Source organism: Sparus aurata, chromosome 21 (genome assembly GCF_900880675.1).
Source record: "Sparus aurata chromosome 21, fSpaAur1.1, whole genome shotgun sequence".
Taxonomy (NCBI): Eukaryota; Metazoa; Chordata; class Actinopteri; order Spariformes; family Sparidae; genus Sparus; species Sparus aurata.
This window is the reverse complement of record NC_044207.1, coordinates 20,971,590-20,989,409: the sequence shown is the minus strand read 5'-3', so window position 1 is coordinate 20,989,409 and position 17,820 is coordinate 20,971,590. Positions and strand designations below refer to the sequence as shown.

Here is a 17,820-nt window from a genome sequence, read left to right as displayed (position 1 = left end):
CCTTGCATTCACCGCTCAAGGACAGTATTTACTGCATCCATAATGATAGATAATTATCACAATCTAGTAAAATTGAGTCTTCATGCAATTTGTCCTTTCTATATCTTGTCTTTATTGTGATTACTCTATCAGCTTAGTTAGCAAAGCAGCTGTAATAACCAAGCAATTTCAGGATATATTTTGTCCTGTCTCGATACATGACTGCACCCTGGTGTTAAAACATGGGGAATGCACTTCTGTCAGTAGCTAGACGTCTGTCAAATGATGCAAACTTTGTCTTCTGTTTTCCCCTCTGTGAAAATTTATAATTTGGTGAGTAAAAATTATTGTAAAAAAAACATTATTTCTCAATAAGTCATCATGTTACAGGTTCAGCAGGGTGATTGTAATACGTTTTTTAACATAGAAAAATGAAGAATAACTTTAGCTACTAATTCCATTAAGGATTTAGTATAGGAAATGCCCATAAATAAATAAATAGATAAATAAATAAATAATGTGAATGGCGATCACAAACTGACAATAGCCCAAGATGACCTTTTCAAATGTCTCCTGGTTGTTCGACCAATAGTCCACAAATGTCTTTTCGATATTGTCGTTTGATTAAACCACTACTTCAACTAACTGCTTATCAAAGTATGTGCCAATATAGTATTCAGTGGTTCTAGTCATCGAATAATTAATAATTTATTTTTGTTGATAATTAAATTTTGTTTTAATTTGTCATCACAGTAGCACTACAATATTGCAACGCACAACATAAAATGTTGTCTAATATTATGTATTCATAAGTATATTAGTAATATTTCTGAATATTTATTACCTTATATATTATTTTATTATTATTTAGGCTATGTGCCGGTATACTCCTCTACAGCATTTATTTAATAAAAGCTCTACATATGATCTTATATTCATTTTAGATGATGATGGATTGAGTCTGAGCTAATATTTATCAGATTTGGACAGATTATCGCGTTTCTCTGTGGGAAAATTGATGTGAGCGACAGGACGGAAAGCTGTCTACTGTTCTGAATTATCAACGCATCAGAACGCGATTGGCCAAAATCACGACAGATGTCTTTGCCGGACCAATCCGCTGCGACACCGATGACGCGCCGTCCAATCAGCACCCCGCTTTCACCTCCTCGTTTACTAGGCGTTTTGAGGGTGGGGTGACTCAGCCGGAAAACAGCAAATTTTAACACCTTGTAACCTGCGGATTGGAGTTCACTGGTGAGTCACATTTGCTTTGCTGGACAATTCACGGTCTGTAATTTTGTTTTAAACGTACGACAGGGTGTGTAAGCGGAAAAACCGGAACGTTTTGACGTGTTTCGGCGGCTCGTACGGTGATGTTACCCCGGGGTCAGCGCATATGTCTGCTGTCACTATTCTGACAAAGTGTAGGCAGGAACAAAATTAGCTTAACGTTACTGTAACTTGGCTGTTAGCTGAACAACATGTACTATCGTCAACCATAAGTAACGTCTGGCTTCATTAAACACTCTTCCTTTGCTTTGGTATAGTTTGACTGTGTAGTAGCTCGCTTACCAGCCACTGTTTCTTATTTAGCTGTCATTTCTAACACGACGCCGAGTTAGCTTCATTTAACGAGATTTACTAGCTAGCTGCTTCGTTGCGGGCTTGCTTTCAAAAATCGCAGATTTAGCAAAGACTGTCGTGTTTTTCCACCTCACCAGTTACGACAGTTAAAGCTATTTCTGATCGGTGATGTGCACAGGGGACAGACAAGAAGAAGAAGAAGATGAAGGGGTGAATTGGACCTCTTTTGTCTTGGCCGCCAAATTCCCCCCTGTCAAATCGCAAATGAGAGCTTTTCTTCTCACACATGTGATATCGTAAGGGATGGCTTTAAAAGATACTCATTTAGGATGTGAGACTAGCAGTGTTCCATCCTCTCTGGTCCTGGCCATCCCTTTGCTCTCATTTTGGTTAAATATGAGGTTCCCCTCAACGTGTTTGCGACCTAAAAAAAGCACCCTTCTCTTTGCCATTTTGAAACCTCAAATAACTAGCAAACCCTTTAACCTATCCCACATGCAATTCCAGATAAGGATGACCTCCTTGCTATTTTTTGAATATGGAGGGCTGGGTCTGTTGGGTGGAGCATCCACCCCTCACCCACCCAACTTGATCACCCAGCTTGGTGAGATATGGATGGAGAGAGCAAGCACAGCTCACACACAAGAGCCCAGTGATTGATTGTAGCCTCGCATATAGCATTAACAGAGACTGCTTCTCCAAGCTGTGCATTACCAACATGCTACTCCACCTTCACAAAACGGAAAGCAACACGTACATAAAAGCCGACGGTTAGAGCAAGATTATCTTGCTTGCGTGCCATGTGTCTGGATAGCTACGAAACCCACTCAGTGCCAACAAATACATAATTAAAATACAAAACATAACATTTGTGGTCATTGTTTCCCAAACATACAACACTGAACTTGATACATAATTTGACTGCAGTCTTGTTTTTTTCCATTCTTAACCCCTCTAAGTAGCCCTACTGCATATTTTATATGTAACTCACCAGTCTTGGCAGACTTTGAGAAGAAGAAGGAGATCTTAATCACATACAATCACACAATGTACAATGAGTTAAACTGGTTCTCTGCATTTAACCCATCCCGAGGGAGCAGTGGGCAGCCAACATACAGCACCCGGCTGGAACGAACTCTAGATTGTAAACCAGACTTAGAGAATCAACCCAATGTGCGTGTTAAAGTGGAACTCTGGCCAGAAAGCAACCAAGGCTTTATTTGTGATTGAATGTAAGTCAAACCTTTGTGTAAAAGCATGCGACCTAACAGGCAGGAGAGTAATGGTGGACCGCTCCTCAAGCCTTCCTGTTAGGTTGCACTTGGGGATCAACACTTTTTGTCTGCCATGACGGCGGCGTGCCAGAGATGCTACTGCTAGTGTGAGTTGTCCAAAAACCTTCTTTTTAGTAAACTGTGTACACAAACAATGTTCTCAATGCTCATGTTCATGTATAGAGACCCTGGTAATACTACGAGCAAAGTTTCATGTTCGTGTCGAGCCTTCTTAGTGTTTTAAAAATGGCAATTTTGATGCTAGCGTACCAGTGCCCCCGCACTCAATTGAAAATTAGCTTGCCCGAAAACAAAACTACGTAAATCTTAAAATTGCCTCTTTCGTCGTAATTATGCTTTTACACGAAGGTTTGACTCATATTCAATCACAAATACAGCCTTGGTTGCTTTCTGGCGAGAGTTTCACTTTAAGATGGTAGTGGAGACTGGAGTATCGGAGGAAAACCCAAGTGAGTGAAGGGAGAACATGCAATCTCCACACAGAAAGGCCCTAACCCTGCGGGGTTCAAACCTATGAGCTCTTTGCTGTGATTATTTTACTTCATTTAAAATGTTGGAGGAAAAAAAAAAAAAAAAAAAAAGCAGCACCCTGATTCATTTCAGATGTGATGTTGTCCAGCAAGAAAAGTTGAGACTTGTCATCACAAGACAGCATTATCTGGCAATACACTAATGCACTGCATTGGCCAATGAAACTACAGGTCAACCGACAGTGAATTATACAGACCATAACAATTTCAAGCAGGAAAAAGCAGATAACAGAAAAGATGTGCTGGTGTTATCAGGGTCTAATCACGTGCACAAGGCCCTCAAATGATCCATTATGGCCATTGCTGTAGCCAGTAGGATAACCATTGCTTGCTAGCGAAACGGAGACGGCATGCTTTTGGCAGAGCAGCAGCTATCTTTAGTCTAATGTATTAAAAATACCATTCTATAACCAACAACCTTATCATGCTCCAAATGTATAAATAAAGCTGTCTTGTATAAAGTTAACTTTGATTTAGATGTAAATGATCTCAGGCACACAGTGACATCACTTGGATTTTGTGTATAGAGGTTCAATGTAAAATGGTTTTGTAAATCCCTGTGTGAGTGCTGAAGCCAAATTCAGCCAGTAATAGTATGTTAAACGTCCTAGTAGTGCCGATTAATTGGTCAACCTTTAGTTTAAACTTGTCTCACCGGTATCTGACACTACAACACTATGCTGTTTTTTGTCTGAAAGCCTAGTAATACATTGACAGACAGCTTTCTCACATCAGCCTTTCTTTTCAAAATGTTGTCGAGGAGATGCTCAACCTTTTGTGCTTTTGTTGCAATATAACTGCAGGTATGTCTTTAATTTTTTGTTTTTTGGACATAAATGCTAGCCTTTTGTCAGGAGCACCAAGGAGGACAACCCCTCTACAGGTGATGGCGTAAGCAAAAACGACCCAAAGGGCACTCGTCTCTTTCTTGTGGCCTAATATTCATGTATATAATTCATAAGCTTCACGGTTGGATCATTTATTTTAGGGAGGACATGCATGCTTCACCTCTGTGGTGACACTGTAAGGCCTGTCAGACTGGGAAGTGACAGGTTCATTTCAATGACAGCCTGGTGATAGCTTTGCCACCCAAGCGGCTCATTATGGGGGGGGTGCAATTGCTGTCCATGTGAACGAGCACATCCCGCATCAGCCTGAAGTTTCACCATGGAACACTTTTGCCTCTGTGCTCAATGTCATGTTTTGATGAGACCAGTACGCTCCACTTTCCAGTCTGAGAAGGCCTTAGCATTTCTGTAGTAGAAATGTAGCATTGCATGCTTTTTGTTCCTAGTAGAGACATTTCTAGTGTCCACAGTTTGGTCATTTAATGGCATTAGCATTTGGTTATGCCTTGTGCTTGGCTCTGCAGGAATTTTTGTAAAGACTAGAGAGTACTTTTGATCTAGTACAGGCTGAATATTTATCTTTTAAGAATACACTAGAGATGGATATCCTGCCTTAATGTCACTGCCTTGATTTATTTCTAATATTTTCACAACGGTGAAAAGAATGGCTTTAACACACTTTCAGAACAATTGTGAATTACTGCAGTCAAATGTGGAATCCGTAGCACATACATCCGCTTTGCTGACATGTGACTTTTTAAAGCACCAGCATGATTAGTTTAAGCTGAATGAATGAGAGTGAGGATGTAAAATATGGCCACAATTTCACAGTGAAACGCAGTTGGAATTGGGAACATGTGTTGTAACGTCTTCAAAGCATAGCTTTACTGGAAATCCTGTATCATTCAACAGAAGGCAACCCCATCTAGCTGTTGCTGTGCATACAGAGAACGAAAATCCTGTTCAGTAACCATGAGTTGTAGTAAAAATTGGATTAACTTGCATAACAAGATAAAACTCAAAATGGAGGTCAATACTGTTGGGTGAAATTAATCAGACTTCATGTCTTTATGTCTGTGAGATTTATCATATATCCTTTTAATAGACCTCAACTTTGGCCTGATGGTGGCAGTAGAGGAACAATTTTAAGTGAGAACACAGCTCAAGTGTGAGTATTTCACATGCCTTATCCATTTTCAAAGCATTTTGACAGCAAAAGGAATTGCTGGTACTGCAGCTGGAGGTAGAAGAGTACACTGGAAGATTAAATGTCTGTTGAAAAGTTGTATTAAGGGCTAATAGAAGATGCTTCAATGGTTGGGCTTCAGTGAGCTTTTACCAGAAGAAGCACAAAAGGTGTGTTGGACAAAACATTCTGCCTTGTGACCTTGCTGATGTTTCCAAAACCTGTTGGACCTGTCTTGACTCCAGAAATGATAGTGTTGACTCACAAAAAAGTTTAAACATTATCTTAGATATGTGAGCTGACCTGTGGACTCATGATGGAGCTGGATGGATCATGGTATTGATCTCAAAATCGCTATGACTGACTGAAAACTAAAGAGACTGCCAAAGGGGAAAATTTTGCCCTTTTTTAAAGAATAAAGCAAGATAAGGTGAAGGCAACTCACACACCACTTCTAGGTAAAAAAGAACAAATTCCTACACAGACCTTTCACCACTGCATTGATTCAATTAATTAACAAACGTTCATGTGTTAATCACAGAGACTTTCTGTCTTGTGAAAGTGTGTGCAGGAATATTGTCCTTTTTGCTGGGATTAGACTTTTTGAATGTAGCAACAAGACAATGACACAAATATGTACATTTTTGGTATAACAATTAAACTGTAGGAAAAAAATCAAGGCAGTAAAACGGCTTTACAGCTTCATAGAAATGCTGTATCTTTGCCCTGAGGCCTTTGCCGTCAGAGGTAAAGATCTATGAGAAGAGTTAGAAGCCATATGAATGGCTGGGCTTCTTGCATAAAATTCCTGCATAAAACATTGTAGCTTCGGTGTATTAGCTTGTGTGCAGCGCTTTGTCAGTTTTCCATCATGCCTGTTGTACCTGCTGGTCCACATACAATAGCTTTATATCACTGATTACTAACCATGCTCGTATAAGGCTGGACTGAGTTGGCGTAATGATTCACTGGACATGTGGATATGTTGTCATTCCCACAATTGGCAAATTTAGATTTGGGCAAAAATAAGTTCTATTTCGTCATCCAGGATTCATAGAACTGTAGTTACATACGTAACTTTCATTTTAGTTGCCAATGTATCTTTTTTTTTTTATGTAGTAAAAGACTTAAATGGAACAGTGTAGTTTACTTTGACTCATTCAGAGCAACTTGTTTAGCAGAATATACAGCACAAAACAACAGATGTGGAAACACAAACAAGAGATAGTTTAACAACCACAGGACTGCATTGTTTTTTTAAAGACCATATGCACTAAATTAAGATCCTTGTGAGAATAAGGCTTATTGTTGCCCCCAAAACTGGATATTTTTAAATTCATACATGCACATTGTGGATGATCAGCTCATCATCAAGCTCTGCTGAAGCATGATATCAACTCATTCATTTGAATCAGGTATCGGGGCAGGTAAACTTTTATAAACTGGGCAACAGAAAATGATTTTGATGGGAAAAAAGTACTGGTTTCAGCTTGTCAAATATGATTATTAGCTATCTTTTCTAAATAATCTGTGATGGTAAATTGAATAAGGGCCAAGTGATCTGGCCTTGAAATAATATAATGTTTTTAGGCTATATCGTGATACATGATATACTGGTATATCTTTATATTTTGAAATCTCCTCAAAAGCACATTAAAAATGTTAGATCTGAGTGACAAAAGCACATTTTACATTTTTGACCACGTCTCAGTGTCAATATTGACTATTGGTACTTTCATTAAAGATTAACAGTAAAAGATTTTTGTTAAATAATCAGTTATGTGTGATATAATGACTCTGTGGGGTAAAGTGAGTTATCAGCTGAAGTAGAACAGTCTGGTAAGTTCAGAAAACTGCATCCTTTTTCTTTAATACAGGTTTCAAATCCAGGAAAAAAACACTTATTCCACATCAAGATATACTAAGTATATTATAGCAATACATTACCCAGCCCTTAATTGAATATGGTTGGGCTTTGTAATGTAAGTGAGACAAAACAAGAAGTGTGCATGATATTTTATCATTTAAAAAACAATCTGTAGATCAAACAAAAAAAAAAATAATAATAATAAATAAGGATTACTTTCATCATCTATTAGTCTGCCTGTTATTTTTCTTCATTAATGGTTTATTGATTGTCAGGAAACATGGAAAAAATCACAAGCACTCAGAGCTCAAGGTGATATATTTTAATGTTGTTATGTAAACTCGACATTTAAGAATTATAAATCATCCTAAGAAGCTTTTTCTGCATTATTTCCTTTTTAAAACCAAAAAGTTTCAAATCAGCTGATATCAGACACCACCAATAGCGATTTTCGGTGATTGGCCAATATTGGCAAATTATATCGGCCAGCCAATATATCGGTCGGGCCCAGCAAACGAAAATGTTTAAAGTCACATTTGAAATGCTTCAATCAGAGAATTTGTGCTTAAAACGACCTCGCATAATTAATGGATTGTCAGAATGGTTGCTGATGAAATTTCTGTCGATTTGCCTAATTGATCAATCAGCAAATAGTTCTGCAACTATCATTCAAGTAACAGTACGTGGAGTAGTTTCATGGTGATATTTTCGATTGATTCAAATGGTTAGTAATCAAAACATTTTACTTTACCTCCTCATACCATTACGCTACCATCATTGTCACCACTTTGATCTACTAGGGATCTGCCTGCATATTCTTTCGTCTTTCCACCCCACATCTGTTGGATGTCGTCGTGCCAAGAAAACAAATAATAATGTTTAGATGTGTAGGTGAAACTGGGTTGGGCTGCATTTTCCTTTTCAGTCAAATCAGTACTTTCCAGTTGATTGGCTATTGTCTCTGATCATTTGATGGGTGCCATTAAGTCGATCTGCACCTCAAAAGCGAGAGGCATAAAGCATCGATCTGGCCAATAGTGGTGCTTTTTTAGCACCAGTGATCAATGTAATTTGGTGGACTGAAATAGCCCACCATAAGGAACAGGCAGCCAGCCCCATCAGTCACGTGGTACACGGTGCAGCAACGTCATTAGGGCAGAGATTTGTGAAGAATAAGCAGACAGAGGGAAAGAGCCCCGGAGGTGCGGCACTTTCTTAGCGTTTGCATCGTTCCTGTTGTTTTCTTTTCCCGACCAGAGAGAGAACAGAGTATCTGTTCAACATTTTAGAGACCCAAATGCCCGGTCCCACCCAAGCCCTTTCCCCAAATGGAGAGAATAACAACGACATCGTCCCGGACAACGGATCCAACATCATTCCTTACAGGAAAAATACAGTGCGGGGAGAGCGCGCCTACAGGTAAATCAGTGTAACGTCGCATTTGCTTTGATGTACGAACAAGAAACCCCATATAATAAGGACAAACACTGCTGCAGACATGGACCTGCACCTCCTCCTTCGTCGTGTGCTGGTTTTGCTTTTGCACCCATCCGCTCCTCTTCCCCCTGTTGTCTCTCCTGTCATGTTAGCTCTCCGTACGTGTCTGACACCATGGCGTAAATCGCTTCCCAAGTTAGCTTAAAACGCCGCTCCTGCTGGTGTACACTACCCACAGATTATTGCCAGCACTCGAATACACCCTGTCAAAGTGTTTCGGTGTGCAGTAGCGTGAGTATTTCATGTGGAGGAGTGGATCTTAAAAAAGGGTCCAGCTTTTTCAAATGACAGGCAGACAGCCGCCCCTGCTCCCGCCGCTCCTGCTGCTAGAATATTCCTATCGTGACATGACACTTCGCAGCTACCTTGTAATCCCTTAAAATCACGATGTGTGGTGTGTCTGGGTTGCTGTTTTTCTTGTGTGGAACACCTCATGAGCTGCTACACAAGTCCGATCCCCCACCCCCCTTGTTTGAAACCAGCCAACAGCCCAGCCCTGGTGTCGGCTGGCCGGCTTGCTGGCTAATATCCCCTGCCCGGCTAACAAAGCATGCTAGCAGCTCATACATCCGCTTTGTTGACATGAGATCGGCTGGCCCAGTTTCCTTCCTTCCTCCCAGAGAATCAGTCAACCAAGGTTCTGTCCTGCAGTGCTGTGATAGACCAACTTTAATGCTGCTGAAGGGTTATTATTTTTCCTGCATACCCTGGTTTGGGTTAGCTCGTGATAGTGATGGTGATGATTTAGCACGGTTTCATAGCACATCAGAGGCTGCTGTGACAGGGCTGTTTCAATGCAAAAGTCCCGCTGTTCTCCATCATTGAAGTTGGCTCAAATGGTTATGCTGCAGGACTGCACATTTGATTATTGTGCAAATGTTACTAAGTATTACCTTATTATAAATGTAAATGTTTGGACTAGAGACTGACTGATGTGCCTTTTCAGGACTGATTCCTATCAGTCCTGAAAAGGCACATCAGTCATTATGAGTAATCAAGGAGACTCTTAAACAATATTTTGAATTGATATACATTTGCAGTAAAAGTAGAAATGTCAGAGTCAAAATGTATAATAAGCAGTGAGGAAATGTAACTAACAACTGCTGTACTTGGGTACAATTTTGAGATGCTTTACCTGAGCATTTCCATCTACTACTTTATACTTCCTCTCCATTACATTTATTTGACAACTTTTCAGATTATTCGGTGTTGAGGGACTATTATTTCTGATGTGTAACCAGCCAGATGTTGTGGGTGGGATGCTGAGTACGACCACAGAGAGGTAACCACAGATAGAGGAAGGATGCTGCATCAGAGCCAAAGTATTGCATTTTTAAAATGATCTATTTTATTGGCAATCAGACACAAAAACACAGATACTGATAATCAGAAATGCTGAATATCGGCCCTGATAATCAGCCAAGCAGATTATCAGTCGACCCCTAATTTGAACTCTATAGTGTCTTATCAGTTACTGAGCAAACATACCCTTTTTTTTGACTGGCAGTATAAAAAAACACAACACACATTTTGAAAGGCAACCTGGAGATAGGGCGTTGCATTTGTAGAACTGATAGTAAAATCTCTCTCTGCATAATCAATTGAATTGCTTTGTTACAAGAAAGGGTTGAGTTGTACTTATATCCAGTGTGTGGGAAACACTGAACGAAGCTGCTTACTAAGACGAAAACATTAAAAAATATATATGAATTGTGTTGTGGCTGTGCCGTGTTACTACCATCTGTAGCTTAAGGATCAAAGTTTGAGTTCTTGATGCATTTTTATGGCACTTGATACGCTTTTGGTATATACTGTAGGCTTGAATATCCTCAGTTCAAATGGGGCAGATGCTCTGGGGCCTCTGTTTTGCAAGCAGGTAAAATTACAACATCTTTCTAATTCATCCATGCTGCAGCTTCTGTTTACTACACAGGTGAAATCAAAGCAAATAAAGGCCCACAAGGCCTTCTTCAACGAAGATATTATTATAGCATAGGTAGAGGTCTATAAGGCCTGTACTGTATATTCTATACTTCATTCTTTGCTCCTCAAGCAGAGCAGATTTGTGGTATGAAGTGCAATAATATTTTGATATTTGTTTAAAACTGTGATGAGTCTCTTTTTGGGAAATTCCCAAATTCTCTGGTTTCAGCTTTTTGAATGTGAAAATGAAAACAAGACATTTAAAGCATCACCACGTGCTCTGGAAAATTGTAACGATCATTGTCTGGCATTTTATGGACTAAACAATGAATTGATTAATCAGCAGATTAATCCATAACGTGTAAGATATCGCAGCCCTGCAGATTTTACGCTAGTGAAGCAATTATCAAGATTGTTATGTATCTACTAGTAGAACGCCAACTCAATGTTTGGGTGTCTGTATGTACATATATGTGTATGTTGATATATACCCACTTATTTATCGTATTCATCATTATTATTATTATATTATTAGTAGTACTTTTGTTATTATTATCAAGTACCCACATGTGCCTTCTTGTTCTGTTGTTCCTTGTTTGTAAAATTAACAAAATGTGCATAAATAGATATTTAAAAAAAAGATTGTTTTGTATAGTTTTGGCCACCATACAATTAACTAGCATTTACAAAAACATCACAAATCTGCATTCACACACTGGCAACAGAGTCTGCCATGCGAGGCACCACTTGCCCATCAGGAGCAATAACCATTCATACACACCAAGAGACATGTAGACCACAGGGGCCGGGAAATCAAACCACCAACCTTCCCATTAGTGGACAATCTGCTCTGCCGCTTGAGCTACTGCTGCCCAGTCAATGAAAATGTGTTATTTATAGAGCCTTGACTACTTTGTGTCATCGGTCTAACCTTGCATGACAGAGGGTGCACTGTATTCAGGGGTCACACATCAAAGAATATGAGGTTAATTCACAGTGTAGAGGGGACATGAGTACCTGTGGCATGCAGCGGCAAGGGGTCGGCTGTTGTTGGTAGCCATGTTGGTGCACACTTCAGAGGCCTGATGTGTGTTTACTGAAAGTTATATTACGTGATTTGATGCTGTTACTGATTAAACATCAGAACGATACAACTGGTCTGGTCGAATTGTTCCAATCATTATCAATTGGTCTTTTGAGAGGATACGTATGTGTTCCATTTATGTCTTTTATTTTATGAGTGCTTGTATGTGCTTGTTCTAAAATGCACATGAATTGGCTGTTATGTTTGTTCATTGTGTCTCGGAAATCCGAAACTGACCGCATGAGGAAACGGTACCTTTTCAGTCATTGCATTGCTTCTGTTTTGAAGTGTTGTTGTTTTTTTTGTTGCAGCTGGGGGATGGCGGTCAACGTATATTCTACCTCAATAACCCAGGAGACTATGAGCAGGCATGACATTACTGCCTGGGTTAACGACATCCTCTGCCTAAACTATACGAAAGTGGAGCAGCTCTCCTCAGGTGAGAACAGAATGAAAAACTTTATCCCTCTCTTCACCTTGTCCTCTTCCCTCTGCTCTCGTTAAAGAAGCAGTCCGAGACTACACCTTCACAAGTACAGCACAGGGTTCAGATAGTTTTCTTTGTAAGCTAGCAGTTAAAGCAACCTGTGGAATTGTGCTCACCTCTCCACGGCAGAGAGTCGTCTGTCTAAAAATAAACGTGTAGCCTCCCATGTTCTCCTGCTGTGATCCAAGTAATCCAATTTCAGTCACTCTACTCTACTGTCACGCCTACAGAAACACCCTCCACTCCCCTTTTCTTAAGGTGTAGGCTGCTTGTTTGATGTAGATTACTGCTTAGGTGCTCTGTAGTTGGCTTTATGCGAGTTTCAGCTAATACCTGACCTACTGCCAGCTACTGCCCTGTTTTTCAATTGGATGAAGGGCTAGGTTAATATTAGCCATGTTACTGAGAATGTGCAATAATAGTTTTCTTTTTAAGGAAACGGGGGCAGTGATATGGGTACAGACAAAGCTCCCAAACCCTTTGAAAAAAAAAATCCATCAGGCTTGATAAATCCCAGCTTGTATTTTTATCATAGCCATCTCATTTTTGAGCAGAGGCATGCATACTCAACTAACATTTTATTCTGTTTTCAGGAGCTGCCTATTGCCAGTTCATGGATCTGCTCTTCCCTGGCTGCATCAGTCTTAAAAAGGTCAAGTTTCAAGCTAAGCTGGAGCACGAGTACATTCACAATTTCAAACTGTTACAAGCATCCTTCAAAAGGATGAACGTGGACAAGGTGCGTTTTCTTATTTTATGCTCTGCACTATAACATGCTTGGAGGAAACTGTCCGTTATTACATGTTGATTCTCTCTCCCTCCTCGTCCTTGATTCAGATAATTCCTGTGGAGAAACTGGTCAAAGGCAGATTTCAGGACAATCTTGATTTCATCCAATGGTTTAAGAAATTCTTTGATGCCAATTATGACGGTAAAGAGTATGACCCGGTGGCGGCCAGACAGGGTCAGGATGCCATTCCCCCACCTGACCCTGGTGAGCAGATCTTCAACCTGCCAAAGAAGTCCCACCATGCAGCCAGCTCCCCTACGGCAGGTAAGCATCATCTGTTCTTTTGATATCCAAGTGTATGTGAAGTGTTTGCAGACACTGGCATATTTTCATGTTTATATACCTGGCCTTATGCACCTATTCTGTTTATTATATGGTCATTTCTGAGCTCAGAACACAGAGGCCTTGTGTAATTTCCTGTGAGAAAGAAACTGTGTTATTATTACATTGTCAGTCATCCATCCCTGAGTAATAAACCCTTTTTCTGCTGCAGGAGCGTCAAGGTCGAGCTCAACAACCCCCAAGTCCTCAACACCAACATCTAGACCCTCGTCCGCCAAAAAGATCCCCGTGCCATCGGCTCCTGCCAAAGGAGAGAAGGAACTGGTAGCACAGGTCACACAACTTACCGAACAGGTGTGTTCATGGAAATTCTGATGGCTGCACTTCAAATTTCACTGTTATTCTGAAACCAACAATCAATAATGAGACATTCAGTTTAATATGCAGGACAGAGACAAGTTTCAAATTCTCCCTTTTGAGAAGCTGGAACCAGGGAATGCTTTTTTTTTGCTTGAACAATAATGAGACAATTACTCGATTATTAAAATTGTTGTCTAACAAGGTTCTGCTGACTAATTGCTCTAGACGGCAGTGATACTGTGTGTGTGTTTTCACAGAAGAGACTAGAGAAGTGCTAGAATCAGAGCTGGTGTGTAACTCAAACCATCAAATGGTGCTACTTGTTAATGTATTATTAATCTTTCTGTAGCCAGTTTATTAATCTCCTATACTAAAAACGCCTTCCTCTTTATAAGCTACCCCTTCACTAAAACGACCAGCTTGACCCACATACGACAGTAGCTGGTCTAAAAAAATATGGTGCAGTTTGTTGGTTTTTTTTGACAGGATTAATGATGTGTTGCCTGATCTTGACCTAATTCAGTATACCGTGTATCCACATTAGAAGGCTTTATCAAACATGGAACCCTTCCATACTTGGCATCTTTAAAGCACTACAGCAGATCATCAGGAACACAGCTGGTGCAGAGACAGACAACAACCAACAACAGTTAACTGTTTGGTGTTTCTGTGACTGCTGCTCTTGAAACAGTGGAAGAAATGAAATGTAAATATGTCGTCTGCCTGTCAAAAATACCACCATCTTTGCTCAGTGATAAAATCCTGTTGAAGGTGTTCATGTTCGGACCTTGTGACCTCAATCCTGAATTTGTAGGAAAAGAAAGTTGTGGAATCAAGGTTGCTAAAATGCATCGAGGGAGATTGCTGCAGATGCGATTGTCATTAGGTTGTGTGTCCCTGCTTTGGATAGATGACTTGTCATGGCAGTTTTAATTGAGGTCTGAGGGTTGAAGATTTCCTCTGCGGCCAAACTGGAGACTGGAATTAACAGCAACACTAATGCTAGAGTTTTGTAGTCGGGGAACATTTCTAAACCGTCAAAATGATGGACGGCATTCAGATTTTTCCATCATTATTGCAATATTTAGTGACCCTTAGGATCTAATATAGAGAAGTCCTAACATGTATGAAGCCGCAACCTGCATATGTATGGTAGTTTTACTTGACAAATGACAAAACGGATCAATAGATTATCTCAACAATAGTAAGATAAAGACTGAATGTTAGTCCATAGAATAATCAATTAAGCAGCTCACTCAAGACCTCTCTGGTTACAGGAGATCTGTGCACTTTAGACTACTTCTCAAATAATCAGTTGTTTTTAACCAGAATCCCGATATGGATGGTAAAAGTAATCTTGTGGATTCTTGTTTTGTAGGTGAACACATTAAAGTTGGCACTGGAAGGAGTGGAGAAGGAGCGGGACTACTACTTCAGCAAGCTGCGAGAGGTGGAGCTGCTGTGCCAGGAGCAGGGTGAAGAAAACGCCCCTTTTGTCGATCGGCTAATGGAGGTCCTTTACGCCTCAGACGAACAGGTCAGTGACCCCAGATTGATCTGAACTGGGTTCAGGACAGTCGGATGCTGTTTTTATCCTGAGTTAAATATGGTTTTGAAGCAGTGAACATCAGTGAAATGTCTTTGAGCCTTTTTTACTAGTGGTAAAGTCATGTGAAAGTAATAGTGTGGTGACAGATAAGAACTCAGTCTGTTTGTGTAGTCACATGTTTGCCTTGGAGCAAAATTAAGTAGCATTTTAGTAAGCCGTTGTCTGCCCCCTGTTTTTAGGAAGGAGCGGAGCTGGCTGAGGGTGAGGTTGAGGGTGACGGAGAGGAAGCAGACCAGCAAGGCCACGAGGAGGCACCAGATGATCAGCAGGAGGAGCAGGATGAATACTGACTGCCTTCATCCTTCACCGCAGTCACATCCTCCTTTTTAATATGTGAGAACTGTTAAAGGATTTTTATTTTTCCTCATGGTTTAATTTTTTTGTCCTCTCTAAGACTGAGCACATGAAGCAACCTCCTGAATAGAAGCACCATCACAGTTTTTTATTTTTTGTATCCCTCTGCTCACTGTTCGATGTTTTTTGTGACTTTTGGTGAACTGCTGTGGCAGACGAGCTCAGACCATCACAGAAGTTTCCCGAGGACTGTGTGGGTGGAAAAATCAATTCAAAAGCTACAGTAGATGTGATGAAATGCTGAAGTTTAGACAGATCACAGTTATCTGTCAGTGCAAGTGTTAACTTCCCAGCTTCTGTCCTTTTTATTTTCATTTTATTTTTGTTTTTTTGCATATCAACAATATTAACCACAAGAATGCAATAAGGAAAGCCCTGAAAGGGCTCGTAGTAGCTCTTATTTAACCTCCTTCCATATGTTGCACTGACATTTGACTCTGTACTGGACAATCTGTCCATAGACCCTCACCATATTTATTATTATTATTATTAAGCCTTAGAAATAGTGCAAGATCCTGCATTGCTTCCTCGTGAAGGAGGACGATACATTCAGTGAATTGTGAATAAAAATGTAGTATAATGCCAATTTATGACTGTTTGACATCCTCACAAATTACAAGATTTCAGATAATCAGTGTGCTCAACAATGTGTTACTCACGCCATTCAAGGTGCTTTGGTGATATAGTTTACTCGGTATGCCATTTTCATAGGGAAGGAAGAAACATAATTGTGAACTAGTCTTATTATGATGCAGCATTTTAAGTTTTAAACCTCAGCTGGAACTTGTGGTCTGTTCAGATTTCAGAGTTTTTTTTTTGTTTTTAAACCACAGGTGTAAGGGAGATGAGTCAGTTCACTGAGTAATTTGCCATGCTATATTCCAGTAAGTACATTGTATACCCTTTCTTAATATTGCATTTACTAATATTGAACCGGGCAGTGCACCATAATGCTTCAGTCATATATTATTGTGTAAATGAAAAGGAATGTAAACATGTACTGTCAATAATTAATGAATGGTAAATGTTTTTTTTTCATGTCCCACTCATGATGCATTCCCCAAAAAACGTGTTGCATGTTTGCATTTTATTTGTGAATAACTTGACCTGCTTTTTACATATTTAATAAAAAACAAGTATGTTAAGTGAGCTTTTTGTATGGTTAACCTGCAATTTGAAAGTTGTTGAGATTCGGATGGATTTGCTGTAATAAAATTGCGTTTTGAGTCCACAGGAGCGTTGTCCTGTCACTCCAACAGCAGCAACTAGACTTGGTCATAGTTGGGAAATGAAGTTATCTGCTTCAACTATCAAATATATATTAATTATTAGTGTTTAAATATTTCAATAGATGATAATTTACCATACCCGTTTTTGTATGCTGATAACACTCCATACAAGCAAGCAGTGTTTGAAGAGGTGCCCCTACTTTTCACTGAGGTAAACCACACTTTTCCAATTTTCCAAATGGCAGGAGCTGCAGTTTTTTGATGAAGGTAAACTGTAGACAAAACAGCATAATAATCAACTACTGCTGAGCTGCAGTGATGTAAGAAACCACCTTCGTACAACACAGGCGCTGAAAAATTGCAGCACAAATAATTCGTCCTACTAATCCTGAATCATATCGCAACTGCAATAAAAGTAAAAAATATTCACAATGTCACTTTTTTTTTTTTACCTATAATGTGCAGCTTTAATACAGAATTATTATTAAACTAGACTTCTGTTAGCATTTTAATGTTGTACTTGAAGGTGGAGCTGATATTAAGTTTATATGCTGCCTACAAGTGAAATATAATCTGTGATCTAATTGTATCATTTGTTTTATGTGTCAAATGTTAATCTGAAGGGTACAAATAACTATAATGGGTACATTTACTCAAGCCAGAATGATATTTTGGTTGGCTGATATTATCAGTCTGTTTTATCCATCTGTACCGGTGTTTATGTTGTCCGATACGGGCCGATATGAAAACTTATTTTTGTGAGGATATCTGGCCCCCCTAAAACAATGCAACACATTCCATTTTGACTTTTATTGCATATCCATGCACATGCATATATGCAACTGTGTCCCAGTATCCCTAAATTTGAGTAGAGTATATTGCAGAAAAACAAGCCTGAGGTGATTTGTAATGA

General features: G+C 39.6%; 1 protein-coding gene across 6 annotated transcripts; it reads left to right on the top strand.

Annotated features, from left to right (window-relative positions):
* Positions 1–1,111: 1,111 nt before the first annotated feature.
* Positions 1,112–16,909, top strand: mapre2 (microtubule-associated protein, RP/EB family, member 2). 6 transcript variants are annotated; one of them, XM_030402072.1, is made up of 9 exons: positions 1,145–1,236; positions 4,235–4,274; positions 8,550–8,711; positions 12,108–12,235; positions 12,877–13,022; positions 13,121–13,337; positions 13,567–13,709; positions 15,094–15,252; positions 15,504–16,909. In XM_030402072.1, exons 3-9 carry the CDS (start codon positions 8,590–8,592, stop codon positions 15,612–15,614), a joined length of 1,026 nt encoding a protein of 341 aa, XP_030257932.1. In that variant the 5' UTR covers positions 1,145–1,236; positions 4,235–4,274; positions 8,550–8,589; the 3' UTR covers positions 15,615–16,909. The 6 variants fall into 6 exon arrangements, with proteins under 6 accessions (XP_030257935.1, XP_030257932.1, XP_030257933.1 ...); XM_030402073.1 differs by having other exon boundaries at positions 1,159–1,236; positions 8,582–8,711; XM_030402071.1 differs by having other exon boundaries at positions 1,165–1,236; positions 4,235–4,282.
* Positions 16,910–17,820: the final 911 nt, after the last annotated feature.